At 37.5% G+C, this 14,086-nt stretch overlaps 1 protein-coding gene across 1 annotated transcript; it reads right to left on the bottom strand.

Annotated features, from left to right (window-relative positions):
* Positions 1-10,886: 10,886 nt before the first annotated feature.
* On the bottom strand, positions 10,887-12,346 carry LOC121369427 (big defensin-like). The gene is made up of 2 exons (XM_041494524.1): positions 12,115-12,346; positions 10,887-11,085 (listed from the first exon to the last, which is right to left on the bottom strand). Exons 1-2 carry the CDS (start codon positions 12,344-12,346, stop codon positions 10,964-10,966), a joined length of 354 nt encoding a protein of 117 aa, XP_041350458.1. The 3' UTR covers positions 10,887-10,963.
* Between the last annotated feature and the right edge of the window lie 1,740 nt (positions 12,347-14,086).

Genomic DNA, 14,086 nt, shown 5'->3' with positions numbered 1-14,086 from the left:
TCAAAAGACGTTCTACTACCATCAAGTATAAAATCAGTATCATCGGCATACTGTGAAATTAGGTATTCTTTATTGTTTATTGAAATGCCTTTAATTTTCTTATTTTTACGTACAAGTCCTGCAAGAATTTCTACACAGAGACGAAATATATAAGGAGATAATGGATCACCTTGCCTACAGCCTCTATATATATTAAATGATTAAGACACATTTCCATTAACTATAACACTTGATTTTATATTTTGGTTAAAAAAAAAACAGAAATCCAGCGTTTAATATCTGTTCCAAATCCGAAAAAGTCAAGGGTTTTATGTATATATGACCATGAAATGGAGTCGAATGTTTTTTCGAAATCTACTCGTAGGAATATTCCTGGAATATTATGCGATTCAGTATAATACAAAATATCATACAATATCTTTATATTGTCACCAATATAACGACCCGGCATAAAACCAGTTTGGTCTTCGTTAATAAGAAAATATTAAACAAGTACATATAAAAATATATGTTTCCACTGAAACCACCTTAAAATTTTAAATTACATAAAAATATTTAAAATATTCGACGTTTCGTTAATCTAAAAACCAACATCCTCAGGAGAATAAACAAACAAAGTGCTGAGCATATAACCAGTAAGGTATAAAATAGAGAATGTCAGCTTGGAAGTTAAAAACACAAGGCTAGGTAACAAGGCAGGAGCTGACCAATAGCATAACAATAAAATTAAAGAACAAAGAAGTATAAAAAGTCTTAGTTGTTAAAGCCAGTAGGGCTGTACTCATGGAGGCCATTGGGGTGAACAGTATTCAGTTTATGTATTCAAATCGATTCTGCAATGTCTAACTTAGCTTGGTCTCTGTTAACTTGCTGTAAAAGAACACAACTGTAATCATGGTGTTGTAAATTGAAGTGAGGGGCCACATGGGGAGCTTTATCTCTTTTATTATATTTAATGTTATGTCTGTGACCAGAAAGTCGTTTACTAAATGTTTGAATAGTCTGTCCAATATATTGTATTTGGCAAAGTTTGCAAGTAAGGTAGTATATGACATACGATGAAGCACAGTTGTGGGTGTTTTTTATTTTAAAAGTTTTGTTAGTTTTACTGGTGATCGAGTCTGTGGTGAGCATAGCAGCACAAGTTTTACACTTAGAACGCCCACAAGGGCTGCAACCCCAAGCCTGGGGTATATTTTTTATCCGACGCAGTTGGTTACATTTTAAAATGTTAGCTAAGGGGGCATTTTTACGTTCAGCAATTGTGATGGGTGTGGCCACTAAAGTTTTAGCCATCCTTTCACTAGTATGAAGAATGTTTGTGTCTTTGGAAAATTGACGGAGGTTTGGTTGCCAGGGATCATAGGTAGTTACCCAAGGTACAATGTTTTTGGTCGACTGGGATCTGTCTGTGTACTATAATAATTCAGCTCTAGGGCGGTTCTGTGCTTTTTTGAACATAGCCACAACTGTTTTCTTTTTATATCCACAATTTAACAAGTATTCAGTGAACTCTAGAAGGTGTTGTCTTTCCCGTTCAGGTTTACTGCATATACGGCGAATTCTGATAACCCCACTGTAAGCAATAGAGTTAAACACATGTCGTGGGTGACAGCTAGTAGTGGGGAGGTATTTGTGAGAAGCCGTTTCTTTACAATGTAGGTCAGTGTGCAGGACGTTGCTATCAGCAATCACTTTCACATCTAGAAATGTCACTGATTTTTTTACTCAAATCAAATGTGAATTTTATTTTGGGGTGTTGTTCATTAAGTTTATTAACAAACTCTAGAATATCTGGTTCTGAGGCAGTGGTCCAAGCCCAGATGTCGTCAATGAACCTGTATTTAATGTCAGGTCTGTTGGGAGTGTTTTCCCAGTACTTGTGCATCCAGTAGGACATATATATGTTAGCATAGGTAACCGCAAAGGGCGTACCCATGGCTGTATCCGACATCTGCTTAAAGGATCTATCTATAAGGACATCTTTGAAAAGAAATTCATTGTTGTGAAGTACAAAATCAGCTATCTTAATGACAGCTGCAGTGTCGTCTCCTTGTAGCAGTCCTGTTTTTACAATGGCTGTTTCTAGAGCAACAAGTCCTTCATCTATGTCAATATTTGGATAGAGACTTACAACATCTAGTGCAAGAAGGTAGCCGTTACTATCTGAAATCTTAGTTTTATTTAATATGTCAATTATTTGCAAGAAATGAGTAGTGTCCTTCACTAACTCTGTGCAATATTTGTCTACTACACCTTTTAGTTTCCAGTCCAGCCACAGTGAGGCTCTCTTAGTAGGGGCTGTCACTTGGCTGCAAATAGGGCGTCCTGGAGGAATATCACCAGTGTTCTTAATATTGTGAATTTTAGCTAAAACATAGAAGTACGCTGGGGGTTTTATAGGCCAGTAGGTTATAGCGTTAGCTTCCTCCTCCGGGATAGATAATGATGCTACCAGTTTAGACAGTTCTGAATGGATTTCTTTGGAGTTGTCTCCTTGTACTTCTGTATATACTGTTTTGTCCTCTAAATGGTTAAGACATGCCTTAATGAAGTCCTTTACATTCCATAGCACAGTATTACCTCCCTTGTCTGCTTTGCCGATAGCAATATTAGGATCTGTTTTAAGGGAACATAAAGCTTTACGTTCTACCTTTGTTCAATTATCCCTCACTAAGGGTTCCTCGTGGCTCTTGATTTGTTGGTATGAATGACGACAGTACAAATCGAGAGCTTCATCTCTGCCTGTAGGGGGAGTCCATGACTTCTTTATGTATAAGGATGGAGGGAGATGAGGTGAATTGGGCTGATCAAGGAAGAATTATTTTAATCGAAGCCGTCTTTGAAAAGCTCGTAGATCTTCAAGCTCTCTGACTGCATTATATTTGGGTGGGAGGGGGCAAAACGACAAACCTTTATTTAGGAGATTGCATTTAGTCTGGGTGAGTTCTCTAGAGCTCAGATTCACAATAGAAGTCTCTTTTCCCAATAACTTGATGGATTTCTTTTTATACTTGTAGAAGTTTTCCTTCAGTTTAGATCTACGAAAACGTCTGTTACGCTTTTGAATTTTGACAAAGTCACCTACAATATCATGAACTGCATATTGTTGAAGGTGAGACAGTTTATGGTCATGTCTAGTACGTATTTTTGAGCGTAATCTATTACAATGTCTGGAGATGGTGGATACCTGGCTCTGAAAATCTCCTTCATTCAAGTTAAGCTGGAGTTTCTCCAGGTTACTATCATATTTATGACTTATAAGTGTGAGGTTAGATCTATATGCCTTGATGATGGCATTATTCATTGTTCAAGATAGAATGCCATCGTTTCTCCAGTTTTTCATTAACAATAGGAGATTTTAACTTGATCTGGAGACAATTGGGGTAGACGTTTTGTTCTTTACACTGAAGTGAACAGTTAAGATTTTCTCTATACCTTACTAGTCTATCTGCTTCTTTTCTTGTTTGGTTTAAATCTCTCATCTTCTCGGTAGATGATCTATAGCACACAAGATGCGAAGATTCCCACGGGCCAAATAGGTTTAAAAGAAGGGTTGACAAATAAGAAAATGAAGTACTTCTTTAATTCGTTCGGATATACACGCAGATGTTAATTTATAGACACCATTTAGAAGTGATATCGGTCGCCAGTTGCTAAGAAAACGTTTCGGTTTATCACCTTTAGGTATACAAGTTATTATTCCCAGTTTCTGAGTAACAGATAATTCACCATTAATAAAAGCATAATTAAGGGATCTGAGAACAAAATCGCCTATGTCTTTCCAAAAACATTTGAAAACTTCTGCAGAAAAGCCGTCTGATCCTGGACTTTTATTTTTTGTGCGCTTCAATGCATTTGATGATTCCTCATAGGTTAATAAACCTTCTACAGAATCAGCCTGTTCTTTACTTAATTTGTTTAAATCTTGATCTGAAAGTAAATAATTAAGATTGGCGTCACTTATACTTTCTTTAGGAGAATAAAGCTTTTGATAAGATTATTTTGTTTCGTTCATAATTTCTTTTTTATCTGTAATAATAGAACCATCGTTTTTTTCAATAACTGTTATGGATTTACTAATACAATTTCTATTTTCTAAGTTACAAAAGTAATTAGTAATGCGTTCACCCTCTTCTATCCATCTAGCTCTCGATCTGATGTATACACCTTCCATTGTTTTTTGACGCAAATTTTCTAAATCTTTTCGTTTGGAATTAATGTTTTCAAAGTCTAAATGATCGCTTTTTTCTAAGGATTCTATTTCTTCAATTAATTTTTCTTCCCGTTTACTATTTTCTTTTTTCAAATAGGATGAGTAGGAAATCGTCTTGCCTCGTATTTCCATAAGTAAAACTTCTAAAAATAATTGATAATTAATTTGAAAATCAATTTCCGTTAGGGGGATATTATCGATTGTTCCAGATTGTAGACTAGTACAGCATACTGTCTCTTAACACTAGCAATTATGTTTTTTATTATTGTTAAGTAAGATTTATTTTTTTAAAGTGAGTTATTAAATTTCCAATAGGTATTATGTTTTATATTTTCAGTTAATTCGAACTTAAGACTTAGCATAGAATGATCGGTTCTATATCCATAATGTATACTAGAGTTTATTACAGAAGAATATAGTGAATTTGATATTAAGAAAAAATCTAATCGGGCCTGTTTCAATGGTGTGTTCCTCCTCCGTGTATATTTACGAAGTTCGGGGTTATGGTCTCTCCAGATATCAACAAGATCTAGCTCACTAATCATCTCTAATACTGCTTCGCGTGCATTTGGGTTATTAATATTTACGTAGTTGAGTGTATCTATGTGTGGGTTTAAAACCAGATTCCAGTCACCCCCGAGTAGATAATATGTATTATTAAGCAATTTCACTTGTTGTAAAATTTGCTTGTAAAAATCCTGACTATCTGTATTTGGACCATATAGGTTCATCAAAGTTAAACGTAGATTACAAATTGTTACAACTACAATGAGTAAATTTCTATTGTCATCTCTAAATATTGAATGTATTTTATATTCAAAATTATTATTTAACAATATTGCAACTCCGCGAGATTGGCTATTATTACAATTACAAATGCATTCAAACCCCCGCTCTGCACGAATAAACAGTTCTTTTTCTTTTGTAAAATGGGTGTCTTGAAGAAAGTAAACTGAGAACCGTTTTGACCGTAAATAATTAAAGACATCTTTTCTCTTTTTAACTCCCGCAAGTCCCCAGCAGTTCATTGAACAAACTGTAAACGATCAATCCATACTTAAGTATGCACACAGAATATAATAAAATACATAGCTTATATATGACAGTATACATCATTCTGCGTACATCACAATACAGTTGATCATTCCAACACAAGTACGTCAAACACAAACGGATTATAAATACATGTACATACTTCAAAAGAAAAAACTTCCTTAAAACGGCATTTACACAAAAAACTTCACTCTCAAACACGCTACCTTGCTCATGCACACCACAACACATAAACCTAATATATAGAGGTGCGAGAGTTTTGTGCATAGTTAATGTTTGTTTTATGACACCACTAGAGCACATTGATTTATTCATCATCGGCTAAATTGGATGTGAAACATTTGGTAATTTTTCACCAATAATCTTAATGGAAACACGTTACATTTTTCTATTAGCAAGAAGGGATCTTTTATATGCACTTTCTAACAGACAGGACAGCACATACCACAACCTTTGATATACCAATCGTTGGGCATTGATTGGAATGGGGGAAACCTAATAAAGGTTTGGTTTGTTTAACGACACCACTAGAGCACATTGATTTATTAATCATCGGCTATTGGATGTCAAACATTTGGTAATTTGGACATTTAGTCTTAGAGAGGAAACCCGCTAAATTTTTCCATTAGTACAAAGGGATCTTTTATATGCACCATCCCACAGACAGGGTAGCACATACTACAGCCTTTAATATACCAGTCGTTGGGCATTGTTTGGGATGGGGGAAAAACCTAATCAGATAAATGGTTCCACTGAGGCGGTTCGATCCAATGACGCAAGCACTTCAGGCGAGCGCTCTACCGACTGAACTAGATCCCTCCTCAAATGTGATAGTGTTTGTTGTCAGTTGCTTTTCTTTAATCTGGCCACTAAATTTATGCACTATTTTTTTCATCTAGTGTCAAAAAGCCGTGAAACATTCATGGGGATACCTGTAAAACTAATTACTACAATTTTGTGCAAAACTAGGGATGTTGTAAATACTTTATATCCAAAATGAGCCATGAAAGGTTGCACTTTCTACGGTTAATACTTGCGACAGGCGAAGGGGGGTGGGGGGGGGGGGGTGTAGTAAATATTTTTTTAATGTTCTAATAGTGAAGAAAAGGTCCATTAATGACTGTGGAATATCATTTCTGTCAATCTTTTTCATTCTGTTGATCATATAGTTGTTATTCTTTGCTTTTTAGTCATTTTTATTATTTGAATTTGCGATTTACTGATAAAAAAACCCCCATCTATTTTCAAATTTCACTTCTGACCCCAATCATCCTTCAAGATTTTTGGTGGTCATAAAACCTACTGTAATACTGAACTACCGGTTGTATTGTTTGCCCAATTAATTCACTAATATCATATAACCATTCCCCACAACTAATATACCTTACAATTTTGGCAATTGTAAATTCTTATTATAGAGTTCCCCTACTGTTTTTTGAAGAGTATATATTGTTTGACAAAAATAGAGGGGAGAGTGGGCGTGTCACCTGGACTCCCGGCCTGAATCCGCGCCTGAATTGTTTATTGACTTAGGTTTTCAAATTCTTTCTTAAATATAGGTCATACTACAATATATTCCGCTAGGAAGGTGGAAAAAGACATTAGTTTGAAACACACTATAGAGTGATGCTTTTCTTATGCAAATAGCCGTAGTTATTTATAGGAGAACGAACCTGTATGCGAAACACACAGAGATTTTTGTAAAATGGAAATAAGTGAACTTCGAGCATTTTAGATGATGAATTGTTTTTAAACCTGTCGGGGTTTGGGTTTGTTTTCATGCAAATGTACAAAAAAACAAGGATATAAATAGAATTAAACGTAATATTTGCAAAAAAATTAGGATCTAAACAATTGAACAGGACTATAGTATAGTTTTTGACGACATACGTTAACATTGTCGCCTATGGGGTTTTATTTGGTATAGTACAACCTGGATAACGTGTTCAGCGGGAACTCTTGCTACATACGCAGATGAGGCATCTGCCTCCATACATGTGTGAACATAATTATAACACTTGGATAAATCTAGTAATCTAGTAATCAGGTTATTCGTCAATGTGCCCAACCTTTCAAATTGTCAATACTGAAGAAACTCGTGTCGCAAGCCTCGTCTCAAACACGTTCCATAAGCGACAGGGCCATAAGCGTACGAGACAGGGGGACGGGGGGGGGGGGGGGGGGAGACGAGAAGGACGGGGCAACTGCCCCTCTAGTGCTGGAGCAAATCCTCAAATTCGGGCAAAACGACAGAGATAATCAGGTAAAATGTGCTAATCTGAGACCTTTTTACCATTTATTTCCATCATCTATCCGCAAATTTAGTTGTAATCCCTGCAAAAGTGCGTAGTAAATATACCGAATCTTTGTACTTCTCACATATATACATACAAGTGTACATACAAATACAACCTGGCCACTCCGCAGTATTAAAGTAAAGGAAACAAGAAGATTGTAAGCAACATATATAATGTAATTACTGATGCTGACCTATAGTGACTTGTAGCCTATCAGTTGCTAACCATGGTAGCAGAGAAATGTTACCCCAGTTCAGCAAAGTTCATGTTTTGATTAGTGGTTTTGCATTATTACGTTGGCGGTCGGCGTTGAATCGATCCCCGTCGGTGGACCCATTCGGCTATTTCTCATTTCAGCCAGTGCATCACAACTGGTATATCGAATGCCGTGGTATGTACTACCCTGTCTGTGGGATGGTGCATATAAAAGATTCCTTGCTGCTTATTGAAAAGAGTAGCTCATGAAGTGGCGACAGCGGGTTTCCTTTCTCAATATCTGTGTGATCCTTAACCATATGTTTGACGCCATATAACCGTAAATAAAATTTGCTGAGTGCGTTGTCAAATAAAACATTTCTTTCTTTTTGTGTGTGTGTGTGTGTGCGCGCGCACGCGTGTGTATGTGTGTGTACCCTATCCCTGTACGTCTGGTCTGTTATCTCCCCGTCTGCTTGCACCAATAATGTTGCAGACGTCCCGAGCGACCATAGGCGAACGTGCTCCCCCTGATCCCACACACACACACCGAATTTTATAGGTTTTAAACGAAAATGTCAAATCTCGATAACGACGTTTATTCTTATTTGCATTATTACCAAACAGTTATATATTGTGTTTGTGTGTTTTGTTTAATGACACAACTAGAGCACATTGATTTGTTAATCATCGGCTATTTGATGTCAAACATTTTGGTAATTTTGACATATCGGCTTAGAGACATTGTTCCATTAATAGCTAGGGTCTTTTATATACACCATCCCACAGACAGGATAGCACATACTACGACCTTTGATATACCAATCATGGTTGTCACGGGGATTCTATAATTCCCGTAACTGAATAAAACACGATTATCAAAATATCTCTCCTAACTGTATATCTATTAGATCTCTCTGTAACAGGCTGTTAAACCCTAGTATGGCTCGTCTAGGTATGATCAGAGATACGATCTTATATAAAGTATATATTATTATAGCACGTTAGTTCTCTAGAAAACACAACAAAAACACAATACACTTTGGAATCTGTATTAATCTACGCTGACAAATGTACAGCCGTAGTAGTTAATTAATAACAACAATAATAACAACCCAGAACTGATCACTTAATTAGTTAATCTCTGGGTGTCTAGTTACACAATATGCGAATCACTTCACCGTTACACCACACCCACACGTGTGATAATTGAGAAACGTTTCCAGGAGAAGTTAATTAATAAAGGAATTATAACACCATTCCTAACTGGTTAATTTTTAGTTAACCCTACTACTCGTTCAGTAACGTGTAATAATTTAGAAACGCTTCTTGGGGAACTTAATTAATAAAGGAATTACAGCTCTATTCCTAACGGGTTAATTTTTAATTAACCCTTAACTACTCTTTCAGTAATCTGTAACACAAAATTAATACTGGTACCTATCACAATAAAGACAATAACCTACAGTTTACCTAGGTCTTCTAGGATGACTGGCTAAGCTTTATATTACCAACTACTCATATAATGTTAGAACAAAAAGTCTACGATTTACTTCGTCAGATGACCGAAGACACTGTCTAAAGAATATTGGTATAATACAGTATTAAAATATTTAAAGTCACATCAATCACATCAAGGTTATACACAGAGCAGAAATGATATTTACCAAAGTCCAAACGGACTAACGTTCCCAGGAAGCTTCCTAATTCGTTCTCCCCGATATCTCTAAAAACTAGCTATTTATTATAAATCAGAAAACGCCTGGGGGAACAAGGCGGTACCTCACGTATCATCTCATATTCTACATTTACTAGAGTCGGTATATTTCTCTCTGATCGTCAGTCTGGCTGTCGCCAGTCGTCGCCATCACGGTTGTAAAAACCGCACTCGCAGAGGTATTACGTAACTACTCGCCACATGGCCTCCGCAGCTGGACTAAGTGCATATTGGAATGTCCGATCGAGCGAAGTATTACGTAACAAGTTGCCCACCTGGGCTACGGGCAATAAACTGCACACGGCTCTCTAACACAATTAAAATCGCCACAGGCGAAACAAATTAAGAGCATGTTCCGTGACAATGGTGCACCGGCTGGAACGGGGATGGCTGTTAGACCGATCACGCATCAGGTGGACGCTTTACCACTGGGCTACATCCCGCCCCTACTAGGGCCCCTAGGGTTGTAAATGAATCATTTCGCATTTATACAAGAATTACAACTAATGAGGATTAATGTACGAAATAGAAATATATTGTTTGAAAGTATAACTTGCTCTATCCACATGCATGTTGGTCTTAGACAAAATATATTTTCTGTTTAGTGGGGTATGTTCAGTCACCATCCCCTACCCACACCACTACCACAAACACGTCATACTCGCTGACATTAAATATACTCCGACGAATCTGTGCCTATTCACATATTCACATTCAGACATGGCGGAAGGAAATGAACACTAAAGGTGCTGACTGAGATTGAGTGCATGAATTAAGTTTTTACAAGGTTCTGAGACATACTGCCCGGAAATTTTAAAAACTAGATTTTTTTAAGATGCCATTTCATGCATTGTGAAGGTAAAATTCATTATAATAAATGCTAGTAAATACAACACATGTATATAAACACCTGTCATTACCAAATTGTTGAATCAAATGAAATAATAACAAATGTATAATCCAATCAATAATTCGTTACAATTACAATCGCAAACAATAGAAAACATCATGAATATTATTAATGGGAAAATACTGCGGCGCATGCAAGGCGTTTTCTCCAGATACTCATCATCAACATCATATACGACGTGCAACAGTACTCTGGCACACGCTGGACCTACATTTTGATCTGCCTCGCCACTTTTCATTTATACCAGTTGGCAAAATAATGCCGTTCAAAGGTTTTTATATTAATTGGTAAGACTAAGTGAGTTTGTTCAAATAATTATCTAGAAAACAACAGATAAACAGACTGCAAAGTACATCGGTCACGGATCACCAATTGGGATGGACCTCAAAGTCCAGTTAGACGCCTTTTAAAGCAACAAATAAATTAAGTAAAAATGCATCAAGACTGTGTTTTATTCGTCACCAAATGCTCACATAGGCGCAGTATTCTGTTTAATGAGTTAACTGTAGTTTTATTGTTGGTCTTCTTGCGATCACTATTCAGACTGCTTTGACTGGAAGTGTTAGTTCCGCCTTCTATCTACCGACACAGCACTGATATCCGCCGCCACAGAAGGACCCCCAGCCAGCCAGAATTCTCTCGTGTGAAAAGCAGGACGATCGGCACCAACCACCGTTGTTGTAGCATGCTTTGCTGTCTGCAGTGTTAAGGATTTCTCGTCATATTTTTCTGCTGTAGGTAGAGGTGGCGTGAGGTTCTAAGCTTAAGATTGGTTCCCATAAACTCTGTAACGCCGTAAATCGTTGCCAGAAGGAAGTTGAAACTCGGTATGTTTTTACAGAAGTTAAAATTAATTTCGCCTGTATATTATAGTTATCATCTGATCATAGTGTTGACAATTTAACTTTAAACACAAAGATACTACCGACAACTGAGTGAATTAACACAGTATAGCGGTGTAAACAAGTATTATTATTAACTTTTCAATTGACAGTGTTTTACATCATTCATTTGTTAATGATTCTATGTTATATATGCATTCTTGTATAACAATAAAAAAAATATACATTTTCTGTTCACATAGTATTTTTGTTCACATATGCCCCCCTCCCTCGACGTGACAAGTGTGTAGTTCATTTCTCGCCGCATATTATGGGACGGGTCTGTACATACCTTTGGGGACATATTATTTACTTCTGTTCTGCTGTGGTCTTGCAAATCCGCAGTGTGTTACAGATTTTCGGGAACTTGGCTATTATCCCGAAACGAGCTACAATAATAAAGAAAACACACATTCTCATAAGCCCTCATCAACTGGATAGTCGTGGGTAGAGAATTGAGTGTTAAAATCAGAAGTTTGTTGCTCTCTTTAAGTGAGGGGCAGGGAGGGGGACTTAAAGTGAACGTCTTCGGACAAATAAAAACGGATTCAAATTGTGGATACTGAAAATTGATATTTATATTAATATGAAATTTAGTATTCTCTGAGAAAAGATGCAGGTTTATAATATATTACTGACAGTTTTCCAGAAATTGCATGTCATGGTTACAAAGCTTACTATGCATTAAATATGGAAGCACGCTAAATCTGAATTCCTATTTAATATTATCATAAATATGTTGTGTCTATGGAATACTAGTAATACTACAAGTTAGAATAATGGAAGCATGAACCGACGGAGGGATGGACGGACGGATGATGAAATTAAGCTAAACACAAGGATACGACGTCTGCTAGCCAAGTATGCGGCTGCTGCTCCTGCTGCTGCTCTTGCCCCTGCTGCAGCCAGACGCCCAAGCGCCCAGCGAGCTCCATAATACAGTGGAACTGCGGCCCATACATAGCGCTTCTCGAGATGTTCATCATCGTCATGTGCCTTCTGCAGCAGGACTCTGGCACACGCTGGACCCACCAACAGAACCGCCACACACACGAGAGAGATAACCATGCTCCTCATGATTCTGTCAGACACACAAACATAATGTCATTAAATATCAACGACAAAAGACAGCGCAATCAAAATCGTATCTTTGCACAAGGCAGAGTGAAGGAAGAATTTGACAAAGTAGTGACCCCACCAATCATTACACCCGTCACTCAGCGGCCGCAATAGCTGTGGTCTAATTAGACGAATCTCGAGTGATGGATGATGTAACTATAACATTATATAACGGCCACTCAAGGGTCCTGATAAAAATGGTCGTTATGGTCAGGTGGCCGTTAAATACAGGCAAATAAACAACATATGAAATAATTGACTATGTAGGCTACTACTAAACTGGACTATAAAAGTAACAACAGACAATACAATAATTAAGAAAAAAGAAAGAGAAAATAATATACATGTAACTAGTTTTTACTATATAAAAGCATAAACTGAACATGTTTTGTTGAGAAAAAAAATGTTTTATTTAACGACGCACTCAACACATTTTATTTACGGTTATATGGCGTCAGACATATGGTTAAGGACCACACATATATTGAGAGAGAAACCCGCTGTCACCACTTTTTGGGCTACTCTTTTCGATTAGCAGCAGGGGTTCTTTTATATGCACCATCCCACAGACAGGGTAGTATGTTTTGTTGAAAGTCACTCTGTTACTCACATTGTGAAAAAGTCGTTTAACTTTGATCGCTTTCCACTGCATTCTGCACACATAGGTGCAACACATTCTTTCAGAGTATTGGCCGCCGTACGTCTGCTCCAATTAATTTGACTGTGATCCAAACCAAAATGGAAAGCTATCTTCCTGACACTTAAGCAATGTTTCTCCGATTTTTTATAACTTCAACAGGGGTGGTGTCAAGGGGGTGGTGCATATTTGCTACCAACGCACTCGATAATAAACTGCAATGAACTAGCATAAGGACATTCTAAGTTATTACTCAAGGGATTATAACATTTACCTATCTTTTTATTTTATGTGACCGCTAATCTATCTCATCGGTATTTCCTTGGTTGTAATTACCTATTAAATTTGATCACGAGCCGCAAAAGGTTGCAGTTAAGAAAACATGATACATTAAGTAACAAAAGGGCAATTTTGCCCATGTGTAATGGCTGAACAGACACAGTGAAAGGCTACCGCAAATGATGTGTGTATATCAGTGAAGTCTAACTGGCAGCAGTCACACACCTCGTAATACACTACCTCTAAAGAAGTCTAACTGGCAGCAATCCCACACCTCGTAATGCGCTACCTTTCAGCGTGGATGAGTTGGAGGTAAAGAAGTCTAACTGGCAGCAGTCACACACCTCGTAATACACTACCTTTCAGCGTGGACGAGTTGGAGGTAAAGACGTCTAACTGGCAGCAGTCACACACCTCGTAATACTCTACCTTTCAGGTGGAGGAGCTGGAGGTAAAGACGTCTAACTGGCAGCAGTCACACACCTCGTAATACACTACCCTTCAGCGTGGACGAGTTGGAGGTAAAGAAGTCTAACCGGCAGCAGTCACGCACCTCGTAATACTCTACCTTTCAGCGTTGACGAGTTGGAGGTAAAGAAGTCGAACCGGCAGCAGTCACGCACCTCGTAATACACTACCTTTCAGCGTGGACGAGTTGGAGGTAAAGAAGTCGAACCGGCAGCAGTCACACACCTCGTAATACACTACCTTTCAGCGTGGACGAGTTGGAGGTAAAGAAGTCTAACTGGTAGCAGTCACACACCTCGTAATACACTACCTTT

Source organism: Gigantopelta aegis, chromosome 3, assembly GCF_016097555.1.
Source record: "Gigantopelta aegis isolate Gae_Host chromosome 3, Gae_host_genome, whole genome shotgun sequence".
In the NCBI taxonomy this organism is placed as follows: Eukaryota; Metazoa; Mollusca; class Gastropoda; order Neomphalida; family Peltospiridae; genus Gigantopelta; species Gigantopelta aegis.
Note: the sequence above shows the minus strand (reverse complement) of the source record. Positions and strands in the feature narration are given on the sequence as shown.